Source organism: Cebidichthys violaceus, unplaced genomic scaffold, assembly GCF_023349555.1.
Source record: "Cebidichthys violaceus isolate CVI_PGR_0920_01 unplaced genomic scaffold, fCebVio1.0.p SCAF_23, whole genome shotgun sequence".
In the NCBI taxonomy this organism is placed as follows: Eukaryota; Metazoa; Chordata; class Actinopteri; order Perciformes; family Stichaeidae; genus Cebidichthys; species Cebidichthys violaceus.
In genome coordinates, this window is record NW_027176406.1 from 1,024,085 (window position 1) to 1,050,000 (window position 25,916).

The following is a 25,916-nucleotide window of genomic DNA, read 5'->3' on the forward strand; positions in this document are numbered from 1 at the left end:
TGTCCCTCTCTTTATCTCCACGCAGCTCTCTGCTCTCCATCTCTATCTCTCTCTCCATCTCTCTCTCCATCTCTCTCTCTCCACACGTCTGCGTCTCTCTCTGCAACACGAAGTGACTGATTCGTGAGCTCTCTGGTCACATCTCCTTCCCGATTACTCATCCTCGTGTCGGCACACCTGTCGTTTTGTCTGCACACATGTGCTGTGTTAACACTGAATCATTCTGTGCTCGAGAACAGTAACAATTTGTGCTGAACAGTGTTAAGTATCAGGAAGTCAGTGCTTCACCGCAGGTGTTATTGATGACTGGAAAACTTTAACACGGGGGGGGGGGGGAAACAACATAACTGCTGTCATGCAGTAAAGCGGTTCACTTCCCTGGAGGAGTAGGTGCTTGTATTCGAAAAACATTGAGCAAATGTTTGGTTTAATCGCATCGATACCTGTGTGTGTGTGTGGGACATAACCCTCTGTGAAACTGTCATGTTTAAACTGGACTTTTTTTAAAAGATTAAATAAAAACAGTCAGCTGTGTCCAACTGTTTCCAGTCTTCTTGCTAAGCTAAGCTAAGCTAAGCTAAGCTAAGCGGCTGCTGACTGCAGCTTCATATTTAGCGTATATGAAGCAAGTACGTGTATTTCACTAAACTATTCAGTATTTAGAGTATGCATTGCCCTTAGTGACACCCAGTTCTACTACATTTACAAACTTCAGCCAAACCAAATCCAACTGAAATTCACACATGAATTAATTAAAGTTGGGGTTTGGATGAGGGCAACCAGCTCCTCCCTTCAGGCCTCCCTCCATAGCCACTCCCCCAAAAACACATGAACGCCCCCCTGCCCGAGTACTGCTGGAGGACGAGGGAGCGCAGGGGAGAGATGGATGATCGGCAATATCAAATACCTCAGTGAGTGCATGGGCACGCTGGCCGAATGAACGGGCTTATTACAGTCCTGCGACAGCCACAGATAACTGATTTTATCTCTTTTTTTGTGAGAGCGTTTGATTTATTGACCGCAGAGCTTGGCAATATATTCACTTTATGTCGATATCGTGGCATGAGGTTAGATTATAGATATTGTAATGTGGAGTAAGTGTTGTCTTTTCCTGGCTTTAACAGGTGCGTTACAGTATGGTGATGTCACTTTCTGAACTTACCAGACTGTTCAAGGAGTTCTATTCTTTGCCTTTATAACGGCATCCACATTTTTATCCACATTACTTTTGATTATTTCTCAAAAAGCTATATATATAAGCTAAGACTATACAATATTGTTGCAATATCGACATGCAGGTATTTGGTCAAAAATATTGTGATATTTGATTTTCTCCATATTTCCCAGCTCTAATAGTTTGCTGTCGGATGTAAAGAGAATTTCAACAAATATAACCAAAAAACGCTTCTAAAATAAATGACCTACCCTAGCTTTAAAATGCACTCATGCGTAACTATTATGATATAAATATTCCAGTATTTTGTCTGAGTCGCTCTTTGAATGCTGCGTCATGAAAAAAAAGGCTTCTGCCCACTTTCAGACACAATTCTATGAACCTCGTGTATCGATCACATGCAGTCCTATTACACTGCATACATCATGAACGCTGGCGCGCTGACTGTCCAGCTGCTGTGTTTAATCAGTGGCTGATGTTCCTCCACAAGGATCTCAATGCTTACACACACACGCACACACACATACACACACACACACACACACACACACACACACACACACACACACACACACACGCACACACACACACACACACACAATCACATGAAGTGTCCAGCCAAATCAAATCTCAAGGAACAGTTTGTTCGCAGTGTGCCGAGGTGAGAGTGTGATCAGCACACGTCAACCGCCTTCCATTACAACAAATGTGGGAATCAAGTTGAAATGCATTAATGTAACATAACAGTATTACTATAAATAATACACTTTACGTTTCATCGCTGCCTCAGACGCTTCTCCTCTCTGTTTTTTGACATAATATATCCTGTTGCTAGGTAACTGTTAATTGTTAAAAATGCAGGTACTTCGGAAAGAGCGGAAAGAGAAGGGACAGTGATGGAAGAAAAAGGTAAGGAGAGAGCAGGAGAGTGACAGAGCTCTGTACTGGTGCGACACACACACACACACACACACACACACACACACACACACACACACACAAGGAGTTGTGAAATATTCTGCAAACAAACAAGTCTTCTAAGGTCACAAGTTTCAAGGATGAAGTGAGTTGAATCACTGAAGGTGACGCTTGCTTTATCGGACTTGTGGAAGTACTGTAGCCCCTCTGTCATCTGTCCTTCTTTACCCCTCTTCTTCTCCCTCCATCCTGCTCCCCCTCTCATTCTCCATAATCCAGTGAACTCTCATCCATAACTCACGGGCCCCTCTTCCTTTTATTACTGCGATGCCCCACCACCACCACCACCACCAGCTCTCCCATCCTCTCTCTCCATCCTAATAACTCAAGCTGACGCACAATATAAGGGGGCATTGGCGAGAGTAAGAGTGGGATAAGGAGAGTGAAAGAGGGGCGGGCGAAGTAGGGTTGAAAAAAGGACACAGTCTCTGTGTTAGAGAATATCAGGTGTGACGGGGCAAAACAACGGCGAGAGGCAGACAGAGAAGGTGAGAGGTAGATAGAGAGCAAGGTTGAGCCTCTGACTGGCTGCTGAATTAGAGCTGTTGATGGCTTCGGCCTTCAGATACCGGCTTCTGTTCAGACTGTCCAGCTCTCCGAAGCAGAAAAAAACCCTACTGTATATCATTCAGCTAATCCGTGACAGCAGCAAAAAACACCGTACACTGTTGCGCAGTTATTGATATTTCCCATTTCAGGCGGTGTGCAAACTTACATGTGAATCTCTTACTAATATATCTTGTCCCTTCCCCCCCCCCCTCCACACACACACACACACACACACACACCTCACACCCTCCATCAATAATTTAATAAGTCTCGCTCGCCAGTGTGACTGAAAAATTAATGGGAGCTAGGAGTGAGGGGATGATGGATGAGGAGGTGGGTGTCACCACGGCTGGGTGGGGGACAGGCGGGCTGCTGAGTGCAGGTATAGAGGTGAGAGCAGGTCAGATGTTTAGCATACAGAGTGGATGCTAAGCTAGTTAGTCGTATAGTGTTGTCCCAGCAGGTAGCCTCACTCCCAGCATGTATTGCACTGATCAACACTGCAGAGCCCGACTGTGTTTGCCTGGTTTGGTCTGGTCAGCAAGTTTACCATCATGTCTCTGAACTTCCAGGTTCCCAGGCAGACGACTATCTCCTAACTATCTAACTAGGGTCCTGTGGGGAGCCACTTCAACTCATCTTCACTATTTTGGGAGGTAGCTTAAATAGGAGGTAGCAACCTCCATTCCTATTCCTCTATACCCCTCAGTCAAACTTTTTAAGAAGTGAAGATCTGTAAGTTTGAGACGCTTGGGCCGTGGCTTTTCTTTTCGGACGGGCGACCTCCGGGTCCGAAAAGAAACATCGCTCTGCTTTTTGGGCTCGAGCACAAAACGTGTTGGTGGTTGTTTAGTCACGTGTGACGCTCCTCCGTCCTCCACCTTTGACCGGCTGAGAATGCGAGAGATGTGGAGTCTCTAAACGTAATCGTTGAGTCACTGGTATTGATCAACGACCATATCAAATCATTTTGTACTATGGGGCAGTATAAACTCTTACTGCATCTTTAAGTCACTCTGGAAAAGATCCGCTTGTTAAAATGTCAAAATGTTAAATTTACAGACTACCACGCCCAGCTGTTCACCGGTGGAGCACAAACTAACGGTTGTTTTTGGATGTGAGGTGCTTTTGTGATGCGAGAGGTAATCACAGCTAATCACGCACACCTCCATATTGAATATGGCTTTCCATTTCAATGAAGCATCATAATTCAAACGTTGATGTGTGCACTACGTAGATATGAAAAGCAATGTTTTGAACGCACACTGCTGAAAGAGAGCTAAGGACATTAGCAGCCGAGCTAAATGCACGCAAATTCAGCTTTGATTTTCCTTGGATGTTCGGCCTGTATCCTCCTGCTTATTATTCACACATTTAAATACATTTGCACAGGGGACCTGCTCGGTACAAGAACAATATTACACTATTGGCAACTGAACAGCGTTGGAGACCGCTGCTGGAAGATAGAATGCCCTTCTCAATGTCAGTTTGATGGCAATTGTCGAGACAGGGGAGGCTTTTTCTTCATTTACTTCCGTCAACCACATTTTTCAATCTGTCCCGCTTCCCCGACCTCAGATAATTATTATGCATTGTGGAAGACTTCCTCAACCCCGGTGTTGATCTCTCCTGGATAAATACGTGTACAATCATCACAGTGTGAGCTCAAATGGGTGCCGGAATCGGTTTTTGAAATTTAATCACACAACAGGTCTCAGGCAGGTACACGGGCTGCTGCAAAGTCCAGCAGGAGCAGCATGGTGTGTGTGTGTGTGTGTGTGTGTGTGTGTGTGGAGGGGGGAGGAGAGAGAGCAGCCTGAGAGAACCCCGGGGGGGCTGGACGGCATCAGACGAGGCAGTGTGGAGCGCCAGCAGCAGTGTGGGTTGTTGAGGGGGCAGACCCAGACCCAACCACTCCACCATACAGTCACCATATGGCTCTCCTCTCCCAGGAATTCCTGCCTGAGAGGGGGAGAGAGAGAGGGAGAGAGAGGGAGAGAGAGAGAGAGAGAGAGAGAGAGAGAGAGAGAGAGAGAGAGAGAGAGAGAGACAGCTTGTGTGTGACAGAAAGATCATGCATTTGAGTCTGTGAAAGGAAGAGGTGAAGGACTCAACGAAGGTTTCAGATTATGCGTGTATGTGTGTGTGTGTGTGTGTGTGTGTGTGTGTGTGTGTGTGTGTGTTCTGTGAGAGAAAGCAGGTAGAGAGCCAGGCAGTCTGTCTGAGCGTCCACTACAGTGGGCAGGGGAATGTGAGAGCCATGCACAAGAGATGAAAGAGAGAGAGAGAGGGGGGGGGGGGGGGGGGGGGGCTTCTCTGACGCATAAATACATCGTCGGCAAAGTGAATTGAATCAACAGTTAAGTGTCAAGGAGGTCAGAGGGAAACACAAAAGGCTTAAAAAGACTCGGTGCCACATGCGTGAAACTTAGTTTTTTATTATTAATACTCAACACTTCATTTTGTTCATCATGTACAAAGAGAAAGGATAGTCTTATTTGAGCACTTATAACTGTAGATATCAGTATTATCCTTATTAGAAGTACCTTAATGTTTTTCTTTTTTTTGTTGCGATTTTGTCATGACGCAGTTAATTTTTGTTATTGAGATTACTTTGATCGTTTTCCATACAAAAAAACCCAAAACAAGGTAAATGTTTCCCCGATATTCAGTATTTACACAACCTGTACAATTATTTGTTTTTGTGTCGTTTTCTGTTCGTATATTGGCGTAAAAATTGGGGGGATTATTTCAAAGCAAAGGGCCACAAAAAGAGAAAAGAAGGCCAAGAATAATATTATGTATATCATTATGTATACAATTGATATTATTCATATGTTACATCTTTGTTAGCCCACAGTAAATCTAATCGATGTGTGTTCACCTTGTGAAATACATTTAGTAGCAACCCCTGATGCCTTTTTCATTCTCGACTGTATGAATGATAACGATGGAAAATAGCAATATTAAACAAACAAAGCTGTACACAATTTAATAGAAAATTTTTGTATGCATCATATAAAGCAATATCAATACATATTAATACACGCACACACAGATAGATCTTTAAAATATGAGTAAACGGCTTCTGCAAATGAATTAGAGTGAACTGGAAAATTATAAGCAGCTAAATTACATGGAGCTTCACAACAAATCAATCGCGTAATATCACAGTATAATTTCTCCCTATCTGCATGTGACTTGTTGATTAAAAAGAAAAAAAACAAAAGAACCCAACACACCATGATTGAAATATTGATGTCAAATACATTTTCACGAGTCAGTTTAACCGGTACATCGATCCCTGTGGCTGACTACGGTCACGCTCTCGTTTTGGTCCCATGTGTCAGTGTCCCTGACAGAAAACCCCCACACACACGTCAGCAGAGGGTGAGGCTCACTCCCTCCACCTTCAGGATGTCCCAGACTCGCTGACTTGCCACAGCCGTTTGTTGTGTTGTAAAAATGTGACACAGTGGTTGTTGTTGTTGTTGTTTTTTTTTGCTTTACCCGACCCATTTGAACAAATGCGTTGTGGCATGTGAGCCCGGGACCAACCGGGTCGAGAGGGAAATAAAAGAATAAAAAAGACTTCTGGCGAGCCATGCTTACTCTGCAGCAGAGCAGCTGGAGGTGGTAAAGGCCTGATGATAGCACGTTTTACCACAGTGTCAGGTGCACCTTGACTCCCCAACCAGCAGCTGGACGCTGATCCTACAGCTCGCCCTCCCAGTGCATGAAAAAACACAAAAAAAAAAAAGAAGTGGAAGGAAGTGATGAATTGGCACATACAATGCACAGTAAGAGCTTGGTTTTCTGTTTCGTCATCCGGTTTATTGCAAATGAGGTGAAGGATCGCGGTGGCTTGTGTGAAAAAAATGTGCAAACCCAACAGAGTTTGTACGTGTACGCGGGACACATTTTTCACTTTTCAATCACCCCGCTAGACACGAAAGCAGTTGAGGAGGAAAAACAGAAGAGAGATGAATGTCTCTCTCAGGGCCAAGGCGAGGATTATAGAGACTTATTGGAATCAGTGCCGTACAGAAGAAGACCGGGGGAAATAACTTCTGGCTGCATGGGGGTGGGGGGGGGACAAACTCGCATATGTACACAACACAATTACAAATCATAGATCTCCCGTCTCGCACTGAGAAACGAGCGGTGCACAAAAGAGTCGCACAATATAAATTAGAAAATCCAAAGCTTTAAGTGTTTCCGGCTGTCAGTTTAGTAACCGGCGAGCTAAAAATGTAGCAACAGCGGTTGATTCCCCCCCCGAAGCAAAAGACGTGACAGAACAAATGTTGCACCTTTTAATAAGGGGGTTGCACAAATGCATTTCCGCTTCGAATGGATTCTCAATAGGATGAAACTACACTTGCTGTTGGTTCAATATTGCGCTGAAATCCTCAGCAGTATTAACAACATCTACTCTGGGGATATGTCCAGCGCGCATTTGTGTGTGTGTGTGTTTATATTAGTGTGTGTGTGTGTGTGTGTGTGTGTGTGTGTGTGTATCCTTTACCACAGTGATGTATATCCCAAACATAGAGAGGGAACAGGATAGGCCGGGCCCACGATGGCTCTTAAATTCTGTGTGCAATCACCGTTAAGAGCCCAGGTCCAGAAAACCCAACACAAACATCCTGTAAGTTTTTGACAAGGATCGCTGCTTAAAAAATGAAGGATCACAATATACTGCCTCTATACGCAAATATCATCTATGTATACACTTAATATTGTATTCCATAAATGTGTAGATAATTGATTTGTCATCTCAAAAAGCATGAAGAAGAGCTTACCTTAAAACGAGAGAATCTAACACAATTCGAGGGAAGCTTAGCAAGGACTCCTAAAACTAAACTTTCCCCTTTTAATCACCAAACGTCTACACCTACAGTAAATTATCCTCGATTTCCAACACTTTAGTGAAAATATGAAAAAAGCATAATCCTTAACATAATCAGTATACTCATCGGTAAACTATCATAATTAAGTAAACATGAGATTTAAAGAAAAAGAGGTTCAATTATATCACTTATGATTAGTAATATCTGTGTCTTAACTATATTTTGCATATTTTTGTTCATGAGTTTTTTTTGTTTTTCCGAGTTTTTATCGTCGTTTTGTTTATTTCTTAAATCGCTGTAAAACATATTGAAAGTTACATCCTGTCTGTCTGTTTACTGTACAAAGTGAAAAGAGTTTTAAATAGACTATTTACAGGGAAAAGACTGAACGTACAAATGCTGACGCTGATTGATGCCCAACACTCCGGAGTCTCGTTGCTTATTTCCTCGTCAGTTCCTGGTCTCCTCCTTGTACCATCTCGCTGATAATGGTTGACCTGAACTTTCAAAAATGTGTGCGTATAAAAATTCCAGAGATCCCAATCTATTTATTAGGAGAGTCATCGGGGAGGGGGGAGGGGGGAGGATGGATCTGTTTGATTTAAGGCTAACTCGATCAGTCTCACGTTGATGGTGTTATCTGTGGAGCGAGGAGGAAGGAGGAAGAGGCGGCTGAACTTATGAATAGTTATCAGCAGGTTCGTGAGGGGAAAAAAGAAAAAAACAGCTGTAATCATTCAATCGTGATTTGCTTCCCTCCACACACACACACACACGCTCGCCAACCCATTACGCCGGTGCATTTAGATTAGGGTGTAAGATAGAAGTCCGCCACGACAAAGATCACGCTCCACACACTCCAGCAGCTCCACCACCAGGCCAGCACTCCTGCGCAGTCTCCCGCAGCCCTTGAACTTCTGACACCGCCAGCTAATCGAAGATCAAACCTTTAAATGACTAAAAGATGCTTCTTTATTCTGTACAGTAATACGATGAGTCATCATCAGACAGCTCTGGGTGTTGGGGGGGGGTGATGGGATGATAAGGCATGTCTACTGAGTGCCTGAACCTACACTGAGTAAAAGGTCCTGTGCAATAATAAATGAGGCCTCTCCAGCGAAGAAGCACTATCTACATCGGTCGGAGTGAAAAGCCGGAAAGCGTTGGCAAGATGGCCGCCTTCTGGACGCCTCCGTCGGTGTTCAAGAGGCCTCTTTCAATTAGACATCCTCCTCAGCTCGAGCTTCAATCGGTATCGTCGTCACGGGGCGACAACACGTCTCCTACACCAACAGTGCATATATTAATCATACACAATGTACAAACAAACCTTTCTGTGTGCGCGGCTCTCAGACCGCTTACATGAGTGAAAAGCAACGCCTACGTCGAGAAACCGGTGAAAGAGGCAGGGAAAAAAAACAGCGAGCGCCTGGCGACTGCTATCCTGTAACCTGAATAAAAAGAAGTGGTCTGAAGGCTGCCGGGTTGTGAAGTGGGATGCGTCGGTTCGCCCGCGACATATCCCGAAAAGGTCTTGGTTCGCAAAGCGCCGCTCAAACTCGACGTACGAAATAAATCTTACGAAACCTCCCCTTGTATCTCAACCGTCACTTGTCGCATCTCAAGCCTGCCGTACGTTTTCAACTGCAGTTTTTGGCTCATGAACGTAAAGAGAACACTGAGCAGCCTAAAGGCGTGCCGGTCCGTCCTCCCCCGGTGCTGCCTGGCGCCGCGAGGACCGCGTGTGAACCGGAAGGACACCTCCACTGGAGACCATTAAGGCACGTCCTTCCTCTCAGTGTCTTCAGCTCCGGACGAAACGCGCCGTTCACAGTAACACAAGTTCAGACCGACAAAATCTGCAAGTGGAGTGTGTGTGTGTGTGTGTGTGTGTGTGTGTGTGTGTGCACTTGTCTTGAAAACATCAAATGAGGATCTGTCGGCTCTAAACGTGTCCGCCAGATCCCGTTTTTCCACAAGGAGCAAATAAATGTATGAGCATGGAGTAAAATATTCTACAGAACACAGAAAAAAAGGGAGTTAAGGACTTCAGTCTTTCTGGCTTGTTGGTTGAACTAAAAACAACCTCCCTGCTGCCACCCGGGGCAGACAGGATACAACTACAGATACTAAAACAGTAGTGAAATATTACACCAACAGAACATAAAACAAGAAAAACTTAGTGATATCATAAGCAGTGTTATCATAATCAGCACGAACGTCTTTGTTATTCACAATGTTATCAATATTATTGTTGTTCTTATACCCTGTGTTTTTTTTCCATAAGAATATCTTATTATCATTCATGATTGTATTTCTCATAGCAAACAAGATCAGCTCTTTTGGCGTCAGGGATGAGGAGGAGGAGGAGGAGGAGGAGGAGGAGGTGTGGTGGGGGGGAGGAAGAGGAGAAGAGTGCAGGGGATGGACAGGGCCGGGCTGTCTCCTTCCAGAGAGAGAGAGATAGAGAGAGATAGAGAGAGAGAGAGAGAGAGAGAGAGAGAGAGAGAGAGAGAGAGAGAGGCACTAGTCATCTCCTCTGTGAAACGTGACAATGTCTCCTTTCCACGGTGACACAGGGGCAGATGGGCAGCTCGCTCTCGCAGTCTTTCCTCAGCGGGAGCTCTCAGACGGCCGTCACATCGCACCAGGCTCCAATATCGAACGAAGACGAGGTGTCGCCTCTTTGCGATAATAACCAAGTACATTGACTTCTGCCCCGCTGGTGGATGAAGTGATGGACTCGGAGCGGAGTGCATTTTGGTGACAGTGAGGGGAACGTTGATTGACTGTGTTTGAGTAGCTTTGGCCGTTTCTGAGGGAGGGTTAACGTCACACATCTCCTCAGGGTATCCTGGTTTTGTTTTTTGCAAAAAAATCAAGATTTTTCCCTTTTCCCTCTTACTTTTGACAGTCTCTCTCCTGTCTTACCTCATCGTTCTGTCCCAATATGGGCTAGGGTTGCAGTGTGTGGACAGTGTCTTTAAAATCATCCCTGATCTCCTAACACTACATGCCCCCCCCCACTCCTCCCTCGCCACTGTCCGTTGCTCCTCCTCCTCTTCTTGCTCTTACACGTCAGACTCGATGCTGGAGAGTTTCTCGTACACATGGCCATTGCTTCCATTGAAGGGACGCGGGGGGCCGACCCCCAGCATGGAGCCGTGGTGGTTCATTCCACCGAGGCTGAGCTCTTTCGAGAACCGGGGGGTCACGTTGGACATCACCCCGGCTGTGGCGGACGCCGGCAGATACGACGTCGTGCTCATCTGGCTCCTGAAGTCACTTCGGCTGTTTTTGGCAACTTGTTGCTGCTGCTGTTGCTTTTTCATGTAATATTGTTTGGCTCCGTGCATCAGACACTGGTCGTCGCCAAAGGTGGGAATAAAGGGGTTTTGGTTTACCCTGTCGGGGTAAAGGGATTTGGATAAAGAGAAGCCTCCCCCGCCTCCTCCTTCCATCAAAGACCTGTCCCTGTCTCGCATGTCTCTCTCTCCGATGGAGCGGCGGTGGAGGCCCTCGCCGCCTCTGAACAGGCCGAACGGCGAGCCGGGTCCTTTGCGGCCTTCACCCCCGTAAAACAGCGGGTCCCTGTCTCGCTCCCTTTCTCTCTCCGAGCCCCCGTGGCGCTCAAATATGTGTGCGAAGGGGCTGGTGCCCTCCATGTAGCGCTCTTTCTCCTTCAAGCTGACGCTCCTGGGTGGGGGCAGCATCCCTCCCATACCGACACCGCTCATCCCTCCGCCGCCTCCTAGGCCCCCCATCAAACTTCCCATCCCGCCTGACTCCTCCTTCTGAAGGTCGACAAACGCGTCGTACGAGTGCTGCCGCCTCAGGGGTTTGCCGAAGCCTCCACCCTTCCTCCTCTGCTGGCCCTGAGATTGAGACGGAGGGCCTGGGCCCATACCTCCTCCTCCCACACCTTTCCCTCCCCCCATCTGTTCCAAGAGGTGGTTGTTGTCCTCGCTGATATCGTAGAGGTTTCCTGTCTTTTTACAGCCCTCGCAGCGCATGCAGGTCGCAGAGCTGGGGCGGCTGTTTCCTCCGCCTCCCGAGGACCCGCAGCTCATGCCGCCACCATACCCTCCACCACCCCCGCCTCCATGCATGGACATCTGCTTCGCCAATCCTCCCCCGCTGGCTCGACAGTTCCTGCACTCCCACTCTCCCCCTGCCAGCCCAGATCCTCCACCAGTCTTTGAATCCGACTTTTTGGGTTTGCTCTTAAGAAAGTCATCCACTGGAACCAGGGTGGTGCAGGCCCCCACTCCTCCGTCTCTGCTCCCAGGGCCCTCTGTCAGGTCCACGTGTTCCCACTGAGGGACGCCCTCTTTGGGACGAAACTGGTCCAAATAAAAATCCCTGACGCTCTCCTTTTCTCTGAAGAGATAGGAGTTCCCATCGTTGTTTCCTCCCCCTCCTCCTCCTCCTCCTCCTCCTCCTCCTCTCTTCCGTTCGGAGGGCAAAAGCGGTGGGGAGGTAGAGCGGTGGCCGTGGTAGTGGTGGTGGCTGATGTGGTAGGGTTTCCTCCTGTAGCCCAGCTCGATCTCGTCCAGCTCCCGTCTGGACTTGGCAGAGGCCGGCCTCTTTTTCAGGCTATCACGGTATTGTTTGCGCTTCTTGGCATTACCCTCCAGGTTTCCATAAGTCACTGTGTGCGTGGAAATGTCCGAGACATCGGACCGTATATTTCCTTCGTCCTCTCCCCTCCCTCCACAGTAGCCATGCCCCGGGACAAACGTGGAACTTGAGGCGCCTCCCTTGAAGGAGAACTTCCCGTACAGGTCCGGCAGCCCTCCCTTGAAGCCCTGGCCCGAGGGAGGAGTCTGTCCAGACAGCAGGTCAAACTTGCTCATGTTCCTGTGGGTCAGCGCTGAACAGGGCTGAGTGGTGAAAATGGGGGCCACCCCTCCGCCCAGGCTGTCACAGTCAAACATCCCGCCCTCCAGAGAACTAGCGCTGCCCAAACTGTGGGGCCGGTTGGCAGGCGGCCCGCTGAGCCCGAGCGTCGAGCCGTGGTGGTGCAGGTAGTGGTCCTGGTACAGGTTGCTGTCCTTCAGGTGGAGGTTGCCGAACGTCCTCTCCACCTCGCTGATGTAGTCGCTGAACATGTTGTCCTCCGGTAGGTAAGGGGGCTTGCAGTCCGAGTGGCCCGCCAGGCTGCGCCGGTGTTCAGAGATGTCGTAGACGGACGACTCCCGGCGGATGAAGTCCAGAGCGCTGTGTGGCGAGCCGTTCACCCCCGACAGGGAGGCCATGTTCTTGGCGGTGCGCAAGAGGCGCATAATGTTGGAATGGGTGTTGTTCATGGTGGCTGAAGGGGAGTTCAACGCCGAGCTGCTCTTCTCCTCAATCTGCACTCCGTGGATGCAACTGTAGATGCCCTGTGTGGGGAAACACAGGCAAGAGGCAGCGTTAGAGAGAACATTTGGCCAACTTTACCATCATTTGTCACTAATATTGTACTGTATTGTACTGTATATGTTGTATTGTAGTTGACAAAAACAAGAAACTGCAGCTGCATTGCATCCTGACCGCCCTCTTCTTAAAAACCCAGATGACGCAAAATGAGTACAGTTTCTGCTGATGCTTTTAATACCCTGCTCAAAAAAATACAGTAAGTAAAAGTAGATGTTACATGCAATTTATAGACATGTAGTATAGTGGCATGTAGTATATCAACTGGTCTGAGATAAAGTGAGACGGTGCAAGTGAGCATACAGTATGAAGATTCAGAAAGGGACAGTGTAGCTGCACGGTGGATGATTGATAAAGGCAAAGGGGCTGTAAATCCCCCCCCTTGGGTCCCACTGGTCAATACCTTTAATCAATGCGATTAGAATTCAGCTGAACAATATCCTCCGGCAGTTATTAAACACCTTAGTTCCCCCGTACCGCTCAGCGCCGCGGCGGCACAATCTCCTCCGAATAGAGAAAGGCCACGCCAAGGAGACGGCGGCTGAGCGTTGCGGTGACAGAAAGATAAACGGCACCATTTGCATTCAGTGATGTACGATACAATATTCAGATGAAAATGGATGCGCGGAGGAGAGCAAACCAGGCATGACGGATGGGGACGGTAAAGGATCAGATCAATCCCAAACAATGATTTTGCTCAGTTTTTCCGGGCGTCTGTGGAGGACCGTGGAAATAAAGGGATGCGTTTGGCCACTGTCAAAGATCAGAGATCCGCTGACCTCCGTCCTGCTCGCTCCTGCTGAGGGCAGGACAAGAAGTTAGGGGGTCAGCTGGCTGTCAAATCCTCTCTGCTGTTCAGCTACGACTCTTCCCAACCTCCTCCTTTTGTCCACTAATACGAGTCGTTGACCCTGAGCTCTCCTCTCCCTGGCCGCTCGCTCCCGCTAGTCAATTAGCTACATGGACAGAGCCTGCACTGCAGCAGAAAAGGCCTTCATCCCTCATTCCACTTTTATGGGTTGTTACTCTGTTCAATTTCACAGTCTGTTAACAGCCAATGTATGTAAAGCTTGACCATAGCTGAAAACCAAGAGAGGTTAACATGAATACAAAAGGACTCATACGTGCATTTGAGAAGAAGTGGAGGACAAATGTGTCCGCCCCCCTGCGTGGTATTTATATTTCAGGGCTATAGAAGCATCTTTCAATGTTCATCTGGTCCTTCGCTGTCTCATCTGTGTTTCTTTTTTTCCATCTGCCTGTTTATACAATTTGTCATCACTTCATATCTCATTGTTTTTCTTCTTCTATTGTCTTGATTACACCCCACCTGCTGCCAAATCTGTCACGTCTTCCCTCCCATGACATTTATGGGCCTGGCTTTTCCAGAAGCATCCACCCCCCCCTCACCCCCCACCCCCCACCCCCTCCACTTAGGTTTCGACCTTTATAGACGGCAACGTTTGCGTTGCATTGAGCAGCGATGGCGTTTGAGAGCAAGCTTAAGATGAATGCTTGTGTGGTTTTTAAGCTTTTTCCTTTAGGCGCACACGCACACACGCGCACACACACACACACACACACACACACACACACACACACACACACACACACACACACACACACGCAAGCACAAATAAGCAACAAGAAGTTAATACTGTAGTGCATCAAATCTCGGACATTTAACAAAGTGATTGCTGCTTCGTATTCAACGGCAGATTTCCTCTACTCCACATGCCCACATAATGTAACAGTTGGCAGATTGCTGCCGGCCCGGCGCTACTGTAGCTGATTATTCGGGCAGGATGTGTGAATAGCAATAACTGTGGCCTGAGGCTTGCAAAGAATTTTCAATCCACCGGGGGAATCACAGCAAAATCTATAAGTGATTAGACTGAAACAGAGAGGCAGGAAATCAACAAATAACTAGCTGCCCCTATGTACGCTTGCATACGCTGCCGAGTGCCTATTGTACAGCTGAGCTGCAGCTCACAATTTAATAGTGCCTGCATGTGGCATAAGTATATGGGGCTAAATGCAAATGAACCTCGCCATGATGTGATGCAAGGGCCGTGAGAAGTAGGAGTGATTAAACCCCTAATACATTTACTGTTCTATAGCCATTAGAGGCTTTTTAAATCAATATAATTAATTTGTTTGAGCGTTGCAGGTGGGACCCGGAGGAGCAGGTAGCCGGGGGAGAGCCGCAGGGCGGGAACGCTAACCGACCGTGAAGCCACGACCGAAGCCACGTGACCCGCGCCGACCGTGACAGATGTCTCATTTTTTACACCGCCGAGCTTAAATGTTAATTGCAGCAATAACAATAAAGTTTATTGGATTATGCTGTGAAATTAAAAAAGCGGAATTAATCTGAGTGGCAGAGCAAAGGGTGGGGGGGGGGGGGGGGGGAGAGAGAGAGAGAGAGAGAGAGAGAGAGAGAGAAGAAATGTCCAAGACTGGAAAGAAAACACTCGAGTAAATGAGGAGACAATGTGAAGCTGTGGCCGAGGATTTTGGATAATAAACCGTAATTTCCACTATTGTTTCGCAATGCCCAAGCTCGCTGCTACATATGCAAATGAACACTGGATGAATATTTTCCCCTGAATATTTTAACATACTGATTCATCTGGCTGGATTTGTGGACACTCTGTGTTCATTTACGTTGTCACATTGTAGCAGAGACAGAGGTAATTTCTGTAAATGAGAGCAATAACTACACAAAACATAATTGCTTTCAGATCCAGTCCCCGTACAAATTATAATGATGTAATAACAAAACAAAAATAAAAAAGCACAGAGCAGCCTGTCTTTGGAAATGAGAAGTCAACTGACATTTCAGCAACTGATATTTCATGCTCCTTCATCGCAAACAGACGCGGACACGACCATAAACAAGGCGACAACGTCAAAATTAACACCCCACAAAATAATCAAAGTTGGGCACTGGAGCGTAATATTAGAGCAAAATGTGTTTGTTTTTTCCCCCGGTAGCCTTGCTTTCTTGGCACAAGCAGCTCCGACACCACAGCAGCATATCAAATGTGAGGGGGGGGGGGGGGGGGGGGGGGGGCAGTGTGTGGCTCTCTGCTGTAAATTAGCCACGTGGTTTAGCCTGCAGCGGTTCACCTTCAGAGGCACACAGTGAATTACACCGAAGCCATGTCAAAACAATTGGAATGCAAATCAAATACCTCGGGGGTGACTTTGGTCTCCTGGGATCCAGTAATCTACCCTCCACGGTTCTGTGGCCGAGTTTTGTTAAGTGAAATATTGATTTTGGCTCAACATTTTGTAAATATTTACCCCACGGACGTCAGACAGGCCTAACCATCGAAAGGGAAAAGGAAAAAAAGCTCCAATATCAGTTTGGGAGTGAGAGTCTGGATTGGTTACATGCCCATTGACACTTTTTGGCGTCTCGAAAGCCTCGGAGAACAAAGCAGAGGCATTCCAGACGGCAACGCTGCTGAAGCAGGGCTCAACCAAGTAATGAAGGTCACCTTACAGTCGTCGGTGACGCAGTGGCCATTTGGATGTTTTGCAAATAGAAAACAATTCTGGTGAGAAAGCGTAGTTGCTAGTTGGTGACTTCGGCAAAAATATTTGGAAAATTGGTCTCTCTTCATCCTGTTACTCCTCATAACTTTCTTTAAATCCTCACATTTTCTTTCCCATCTTCCATCCCAACGGAGAAAAGACAAACAACGTACACTTAATGAAAGTTAATACTCTAAAGCAAGAATGCTGACGAGTGCTGACAATATTAACCAGGATTTATCTTTTGCTATCAGATGTGTATGTTCTACCACTATTACGAGATCACAGAGAGAAGCAGTGTAAAGGTGCGTTCACACTAAACGCAAAGCGAAATGTCTCGTTGATTTACTCGCGGGACCATTTGTGGTAATTTGCATCATTCGCATTAGACGCGTCGAAGAGGAGGAGTGGCTTATCTCCATGGAAGCCGTTATTAACTAAGCCATTTATTTCCGCCATCAACCATGGAAGAAATAACCACTATTTCTGCTTAGTACTTGTTGTGGAAGTCCCAGCAAACTAAACGCCGAAGATTTCATCACGGTTTCACTGTGTCTAGCAAGCCACACGTCGACTGTTTACTACAGCTGTATGAACCTAAAATAAACTGACTTTGCTGTGATTGAATTGCAATGAAGGGTTAAGGGCTATGCTAACATTGTAGCAGCTCCATCAACGCTCAACATAACGCCATATATGCGTAAATACGGGTAGCGTCTTTTTTATTGTTTCTACCATATGGTTTAATTTTCCACCAAAAGCTACTGGTCATACCGGACCAAGTGAGTCTGCTAAACTTTTATTGCTTCTAGATGCAACGTTTCATTTATGGGGAAGAAGAATGTGATCTTTCTTGTTTCAAACGTCTCACCCTGCTGATGGAGAAGACGAAGCCGGGCTGGCCGGAGCAGACGCCCATGAAGCAGAAGCGCAGCTGCCAGTAGAACCAGTGCTCGCAGATGAAGGTGATGAGCGACAGCGCCATGGCGGCGCCGAGCATGTAGAAGACGCCGGCCATGTTGTCGATGTCCAGCTGGCTGGACATCACCTCGTTCTTCTCGTGGTGGCAGATCCCCGTCAGCCACAGGGACTCCAGCTCCTCCATCTCACCTGGATGGAGGACGGAAGATGGGCAGAAAGGAGGGGAGGGGAGGGAGGGAGAGAGGGCAGGATGGTAAAGGAGAAAAGGAGACGAGACAGAGGGTAGGATGCACGATGACGACATGTGTTTTTATGATTCGGACGGGAATCAGAATAAAGTGGGAAGGAATGTAAAATAAAAAGGAGAGAGGAGGGATATGATGTAATAACAGGACGGGGTTTGGAGGACACAAGGGACGGAGAGGTGATGCAACAGAAGAAGAGAGGAGGGAAGATGGCGGGCAGACAGTGGGGAGGGGGGCGGGGGGGGGGCGGTCAGGGGAGTTAGAAACAAAATACAGCCTTGAATTTTGCAGCACGCCTCATTGCAGACTGGAAGAGAGTAACACACACCATCGGTCACATGTTAATTACATCGATCTTGTTTTTTTGCACTCACTTCTGCAAATGATTGTGTTTCTATCTACCACACAATATGTTCAAGCCTCAGGTTTAATGTGAGCGTGCATCTATGCAGAGTGTTAAAAAACCCCACAAGTGTTAGCGTTTGTATGCATGTGCACGTATGTGTGTGTGTGTGTGTGTGTGTGTCCGTGCGTCTGATGCCGGTCCCTGAGCTTCTGGTCTCTTTTGTGGGTCACCTTCTGTTTCACCACGAGCTGTTCTCTATCAAAGCCGACTGTGGCAGGACTCGCTTAATTAATCATACATTCAGCCGTTGTCGCTGCGCGTCCGCCACGACTCCTGCGCCGGAGCGCTGGCTAACCTCTGAGCGTCAACGAGAAGCGCCACAGCATACAAACTCAGGAGGAGGCGCCGCACGCACACACACACACACACACACACACACACACACACACACACACACACACACAGGCAGGCAGGCAAACATACAGACACGATCACACAGTAGACACTACTTTATATCTGCGGAGAAAGTGACTGAAATGCAACCATTTTGGAGCCGTTTCGTTGCGACAGTGTACAACACTGGCGTGCGATCACTGCTGGGAAGGTCCGACACTGTAAAAAGCGATCGCCATGACAAGTGAAGAAATTCTGTCCATCGATGAAAACCATGAAGATGTCATTGATAATACTGGGAAAAAAATAAAAGGCGGATCTTGAGTTAAGATTGTTAACAGTGGGATGTTTAATGTACTTTTTCTCAAGCAAGTCGGTGTTTAGTCTAAAACAATTGGGTTGAGGAATTTACTTTACTATTATACTATATACTATTATACTAGACTTTGTAACCTCAAAAGTTCAAGTATGTATGTTTAATGTAAAGCCTGCAGCCAATTAGCTTAGCTTAGCATACAGACTGATAATGGGGGAGAAACAGCGCCTCTAAATTCACTAATTAACATGTTATATCTCATATATTTTAATCCATAAAAAAAAATAGTGTGACTTTTAACTATTCATTATTTTTTATGGGTGAATACATGTGCAAACTATTTCTTTATGCTAAGCTAAGCTAACCGGCTGATGGCAGTAGCTTAATATTTACCATACAGACATGAGAGTGCTTTCAATCCCTTTATCTAATTTTCCCCCAGAATGCAAATAAAGAATATTTCCCAAAATCTATTCCTTGAACTTTTATGGTGCCTTACTCTGTAGAGTAGACAATAATGCAAGCAGGGGTGTAAATATAGACTGCACTGGGAACTGTGGAGTGGGGGGGGGCATAGAGAGAGCTATTACCGATACAATAGCCTTAGTAACTCATTCAACAACACACCGTAGGTGACATATAAATAGGCCCAACGGTGTGTGCTTCATAACTAGTAACCAGCATACACTGAGGCCCTTTATAACCACCTTACGCCACTGAAAGCAAAGGATATAAAATAAAGGACTAAGAAGATTCAACTGAAAAATGTCGATTGTGCTGACTTTTGACTTTGTCAACTCGACTGAAAACCTTCATGCCCGCAGCTCAGTTGCCCATCAGCTCATAAACTTTATTGCAGGTCGTCATCTTCCATGTTTCCACTGTTCTTATTTTTAGTCACTTTCCGTATTCTAATGACTGAAAAGTATGAACACGAAATCTCACTTACAAAAGTGGTTTGGAGTCAAAAGCCGGATGTTGAAAAGAGTCCATTTTAGACCTGGAGAAGACTTTAATCAGTCACGTCTGGTGTTTCTGAATGACGCAACAGCTCTTTTCATCGACCTTCCATCCATATTTTTTTTTCCTAAGGCCTGCGTCAGACTACCCAGACTCCCTCCCAGCCCTCGCACCAGGCCACTGGGCCCTCCACGTGAGTCTGATCGCTTTTCTAGGCCACCAGGAGGGGAGTGCATGGCGAGGCGTGGCAAAGTGACATTGAAACCCTGAGAGGGGCGAGACAGGGCCGCTCGGTTCCTGTACGAAGGCTTTTCTCGCCGTGTGGCGCAGGGTGATGTCACTGCGAGCCGACCCATATTCAAACACACACACGTGCTCTTAGAAAAACATAACACTCCTATTGAACGGCATGTAGGTTGATAAAAATAAACCTGTGTCATAAATTGTCAGAATCTCTACAGCGCTCTCTCTTTATCTCTCTAGCACACACACACAATCCTGCTTACACACATACAGGCCTGACCCATATTCACATGCGCACACACACACACACACACACACACACACACAACCCCTCGCGCTCATGCACACACGGTGTTGAAATACACCAGGAGCTATGCTGGCACCCCTAACTGGGACGCACTATAGTGGGCCCCCGAGGGCCCTTGGTTCAGGATGCTCACAACACGCTGGACCGTGCCCAAACTAACTAGAAACAACACACACACACAAACTTAGACAAGCACACACACACACACACACACACACACACAGAGCAAACTTCCATTCTGCATTGAGCTGTTTATCAAAAGGGGACAATGTGAGAATTAGACGGCTGATGTCGATAAACAAAGCGAGCAGCAGATGTCTGAGACTCTTTGACTTGTTCATGATGAAGAGCTTTCGCTCGAAAACCGCAAAAGCATGTGCCATGCGGGTCAGGAACGGACATTTTGAACATGTTCTGACTCATTAAGGCTCCAGCTAGAGCTGACAGGAATGAAGCGTTTCAAAAGAACAAGCCCCGGAGAGCTTGGACAGTCTCCCATAAAAGGCAAGCGGGATCATAAAGCACCGGGCTCCCACGGTGGAGCTAAATCTCCAGTTATATTCATCCCTAGCAGCGCTCCCTTACCTTTTCTGTCTGTTCTTGATATATATGAGAGCGGACTTACGTGTACTTTTGACTTGCAGAGCCAATTAATCACCGCGATTGTGGTCGCAGACACAGGAATTACTTAGAAGAACTATGATTAGAGGTGTTTGAAGGTTCTGGATAATACTATATTTTAAAGTAAGTGCATGAGAGGGCAAATTTGGGAATAGTAAATGTTTATTACAAGTACTATTTCTTTAGGTTTGGACTTTGGATGTTAACTGTGTTTCTTTCCCGATCCGACTTTGTTTTAGCAATGTTGCCATGTAAGTTGTTGAGTAAAACATTATTATAATAGAAGAGAGTAACAGTGGCCACTGTAGCCAACAATATAAGAAGATTCTCCTTTGATGTTCGCTTCAAGGCTTTTTAATTTAAAAAGTTATGTTCTGCTCCTCACCGAGGAAAATGCTGCATTATCTCAGTGACTGACTCATGCATCTTTGAGTTGTTATTTACTACTCGCCAAATCAACACAGCTGCATGCGTGATAGACTCTCTACGCCGAGTGCATTAAACTGTGCGCCATCTATGAATAAAACAGTGGAGGGAAAAGCGGCGCTGCTGTCTCACCGTCTCCGAAGAGCTGCAGGATGGCCAGGTCCACGTGCCTCTTCCACAGCGACTCCTTCTGGATGGCGATGCCGTACCCCGTGGTGGCGAAGATGTAGCCGCTGCCGATGGTCACCAGCTTGCAGCCCTCGTCCCTGCCGGCCATGTAGTTGAGTACGGCCGCGTCGTAAATGAAAGCGTCTAGTTTGCTAATGAAAAAGAGAGAGAGGGAGAAAGAGAGAGAGAGAGTGAGAGAGAGACAGGTTACAATTAATTAGCACTTAGGAGTCAGACATCACAGCTACAACATTCCAATTAACCTGCTAAATAACTCTAAGCTGCTGATAAGTGTAATAGACTTCCACTTGGTTTGCCAAAGGCTGGAGCTGGCACACGGGCCGGCGAAACGATGAAGGAGGGGGAGTTATTCAGCTACAGTATGTTTACATGAAGGCTAGTAGGAGAGACATAAACGGGGAACTTTAGCATCGATTGGCTTTGGAGCTATTCGCCCCACAATTTTACGCAACATGTGAGTACGAAATAATGACCGTCGGTTGAAAATGCGTCCCGCTTTTGATTCCCTTAAAAAACTCTGCAACACTGCTGCAATGAAAGCAGCAGGTTTCAATATGACTAAACATAGAAACTACTGACATAACAGATGGTTACGTGCCTTAAGTCAAGGCATAAACATATAGAAAATATATATCTCCAGATGATGGTGACCATTTTGTCAAACAGGGCCTCAAGATTCAAACGTGATCCTTTAAACTCATTTTACTATGAAAGTCTTTTTGTAAATTCGTTTTTTTTACAATGAAACTAAATGAGCCACTTTAGTTTCTCACCCGGCCTTGAGACTCCCCAGAGCCTCGTTGACGTTTCTCTGATGGAACTTTGTCATGTAGCCGTGCATCTCCGGATAGTTGTTCCTAATGTTTCTCTCCGTACTCCCGTTCGGGACGGTGCCGAACCGAAACGGAGGCGAGAAGTCGTTGGGACTCTGGAACTAAACACGGAGGACGGAGCGCGGACAGAGATAGAGAGAGAGAGAGAGAGAGAGAGAGAGAGACAGAAAGAGAGAGAGAGACAGAGAGAGAGAGAGAGATAGAGAGAGAGAGACAGAGAGAGAGAGAGAGAGAGAGAGAGATAGAGAGAGAGACAGAGAGAGAGAGAGAGAGAGAGAGAAAGAGAGAGAGAGAGAGAGATAGAGAGAGAGACAGAGAGAGAGAGATAGAGAGAGAGACAGAGAGAGAGAGAGAAAGAGAGAGAGAGAGAGAGACAGAGAGAGAGAGAGAGATAGAGAGAGAGAGAGAGAGGCATGTGAAGCGTGGACTTTATTACGTTAAAAGGTGCAGGTGAGAAAAAAGAAGGCGGGGCTGGCGCGGCATCAAACAGAAAACCTTCCATCTTACCTTTTTGTCTGAGAGACCAGTCACCTGGTCCACATATTCCTCCTGGATCATGAAAGCGGCCAGGTTGGCAGTGTAGGAGGCCAGGAAGATGACAGCAAAGAAGGCCCACACCGACACCATGATCTTACTGGTGGTGCCTTTGGGGTTCTGCACCGGAACGGAGTTGTTAAACACCAGACCCCACAGCAGCCAGATGGCCTTACCGATGGTGAAGGATGGACCGTGAGGCTCTGAAAGAAACACGGACGGATCAGCTTTGGTTTCAAAACCGGTGCGTGGGTCACACAGTTGGTCCGCTTTTACTGGTGTGTCTCCAGCCGAGCAGCACCTTTTGCTTAGTAGAATGTCTACCAGTCTACCAGTCCAAATCTGTTGGATGAACTGGAATTTGGTGATCACTCAACTTTTCATGTAGCGCCATAATCACGTCAAATGTTAAATTTGTCCAATACTGTCGTTTATGATCAAATACCTGCTAAACTAATGGTATTCCCATCAGCCTCAGCTGCACTTTTTAGTGCTAACAAGTTAGCATGCTAACAAGCTAAACTAAGCTGAAGAACATGGTCAACATTATACCTGCTAAACATCAGCACATCTGTGTCTTTGTGAGCATGTTGCCACGTTACCGTTCGTGTTTAGCATTTAGCACAGAGCTGCTAGCATGGCTACAGACGTGTTATTTTAGATCACTTATATGGGCTCTATACCCATACATCACACATGTGTCACACATTCATTTATTTTTTGTATAATTTAGGGAACTGTGTAGGTCCAATTCACCAGTGAGCTGGCAGCAGACTGGTTCATTCCAGCCATTGTGCTGCGATAAGCAGTTGGTTCATAATTTGTTGTGTGGGTATGTGTGAGCGTGTGAGAGCGAACGGGAGAGCGTGCGCGCGAGCGTGTGGGTGTGTATTGTCGTGTGGGGCTTTTGTTCACGGGCGAACTGACTTTATCGTGCCAAACATCTCCTCCGTGAAGTTTTGTGAAGAAAGTTGTTTAAATGAATCGGGCAGAGACTTTACAAATCTGCAGTCAGGCCATTGATACATTGTTGCGTCGAATCCTTTGAGTCCAAACTTCGATCTGCACTCTTCGTGACACCAAACTCCCACCGCGCAACAAGCAGATAAAAAACAAGGAGGCACACAGAGAAGAGAACAGCGCTTTAGGGAGGAGTACATCTTCTCCAGAACATGATGAAGGATGAGAAGAATGAAAGAAAAAGATAGCCATTGTCTATATATAGCCACATCAGAGAGCTGTGGGAAGACATTGATTATTTTTTTTTGGTTTCTTATCTTTTTTGGCTGGGGGAGATCTAACACAAAACTAGCCCCTAGCTGTCAGAGCTGACACGTGATTTTTTTGGGAAATATGGAAATGAATGCAAAAGCCTTGTTCGGTGTGAAGGAAGCAGCACTTGAGGTGTGTTGGATCCCAGGCAGTGAGACACACCTGTGAAGGATCAAAGGAGAGCAGCGTGGAGGTGGAGGAGGAGGAGGAGGAGGAGGAGGAGGAGGAGGAGGACGAAGTCATCGGGTCAGCGAGGAAGGCTGGTCTATACAGTATGTGGAGGCGGCACCGCGGTCTGTTTGTGCATGTCTGTGTCTCCGTCGGTCTTTGTGCACCGCGAGACAATTTGCACAACTGCACTAGTTACTAGTTACAGCATTACTCATCGAACGCTCTCTCTGCAGAGGCTCAAATTTCCCGCCGCCATGTTCTCCGCATACTTTGGATCCTCGATCGCTGACTTCACCAGCACAGATGAAAGCGTTCCATGGTTTTACTCCCCCGTTGAATGTTGGAGTTTGGTGAACACTCGATTTGGATTCCGACATCAGACTGTTTTTATTGCCAAAAACAATTTTACTGCTTTCATGTGCTGGTGACAATCTCACATCCAGGACTTTTTGGCTGCCTAACATTCTGCTAGTCAGACGCTATTCAGAAAATCAGAAACCTGACAAAATGCCAGAAACTTAAAGCCAACAGGAAACCGAACACTGGGGAGGGCTGGTACTGGTGGGGGTATGAGCCACCAACATCCTGTTCCATCATTTCATCTATCAACTTATCAGTGCAAATTTAGGAGGAGGTTAGGAGGTCGAGGTGGGTGATTGGGGCACACAAAGCACTGGACCTGTGTTTCATTTTGAATATTTTAAAAGCCAACCTAGCTTGTGCTTGTGCTAATATTGAACCAGAACCTTGATCTGATTACCGTAAAGCTAGCGCTTTGAGTTGCTCATGTTCAGCATTAACAGACGCTTTGTTGTCTTGTAGATAAACGTAATCTGGACGGCATTACTGTACATTTCCTACACAACAGATTTGCTGCGGAGTGCTGAAAAGTCATTCCCAAGTAATGCGTCACTTTGAGCGGATGTTGAAACGGTATAATTTCTCGGGTAAATTCAACCTGAGCGTGCCCTGCCATCTGGTGTGGTGTGAGAGATGAGGGAGGCAGCACGGCCAGAAAATATCTGCAACCATTTACATCTATATCCTCAAACAAGTGCAGCCCTCCCCCAACAGGTACCATAGACCTGTGTATGTGTGTGTGTGTGTGTGTGTGTGTGTGTGTGTGTGTGTGTGTGTGTGTGTGAGACTGTGTGTGTGTGGAGCTGGAGCCTCTCACCTTTGCCGTCAGCCAGACAGCGGTTGTAGCCCACAGGGCTGAAGTACTCGAATATAAACACAGCCATTGCTGACACCAGCAACAGCATCACGAACATCATCACCCACACATCCGCGCTGAAGGGCTCTGGAGGGCAGGAGGGAGGGAAGAGAGGAGAGGGAGAGATGAAGGGAGGGTGGACGGACAGAGATTAGGACAAGAGAAAAGAGGGGGGGGAGGTGTGTAGGAAGGCAGAAGACGGGGGAGACATCAGGAGAGGGAGGAAGAGGGAGAAAAGAGCGAGGGCGGCAGAGAGAGAGAGAGGAAGTGAAAAAAGCGAGAGAGGGCAAGAGAGATATGCAAATGTGGAGCGCCAGATTGAGAAGAGGAAGGAAGAGTAAGAGGAATGGAGTGGGAGTGGGAAATATAAGAGGGCAAAGAGACAGGGAGCGAAAGAGAGAATACATA

General features: G+C 46.8%; 1 protein-coding gene across 5 annotated transcripts in view; it reads right to left on the reverse strand.

Moving 5' to 3' along the window:
- Positions 1 to 5,123: 5,123 nt before the first annotated feature.
- grin2ba (glutamate receptor, ionotropic, N-methyl D-aspartate 2B, genome duplicate a) overlaps positions 5,124 to 25,916 on the reverse strand; it is a 112,765-nt gene continuing 91,972 nt past the window's right edge. For all 5 annotated transcript variants that reach the window (XM_068719182.1, XM_068719179.1, XM_068719183.1 and 2 more), the window contains 6 exons: positions 25,470 to 25,595; positions 22,823 to 23,052; positions 22,256 to 22,416; positions 21,426 to 21,613; positions 17,387 to 17,625; positions 5,124 to 12,938 (listed from right to left, as the gene is read on the reverse strand). In XM_068719182.1, the coding sequence (XP_068575283.1) occupies positions 10,626 to 12,938; positions 17,387 to 17,625; positions 21,426 to 21,613; positions 22,256 to 22,416; positions 22,823 to 23,052; positions 25,470 to 25,595 (3,257 nt within the window). In that variant the 3' untranslated portion in view covers positions 5,124 to 10,625. The remainder of the gene's footprint in view (positions 12,939 to 17,386; positions 17,626 to 21,425; positions 21,614 to 22,255; positions 22,417 to 22,822; positions 23,053 to 25,469; positions 25,596 to 25,916) is intronic.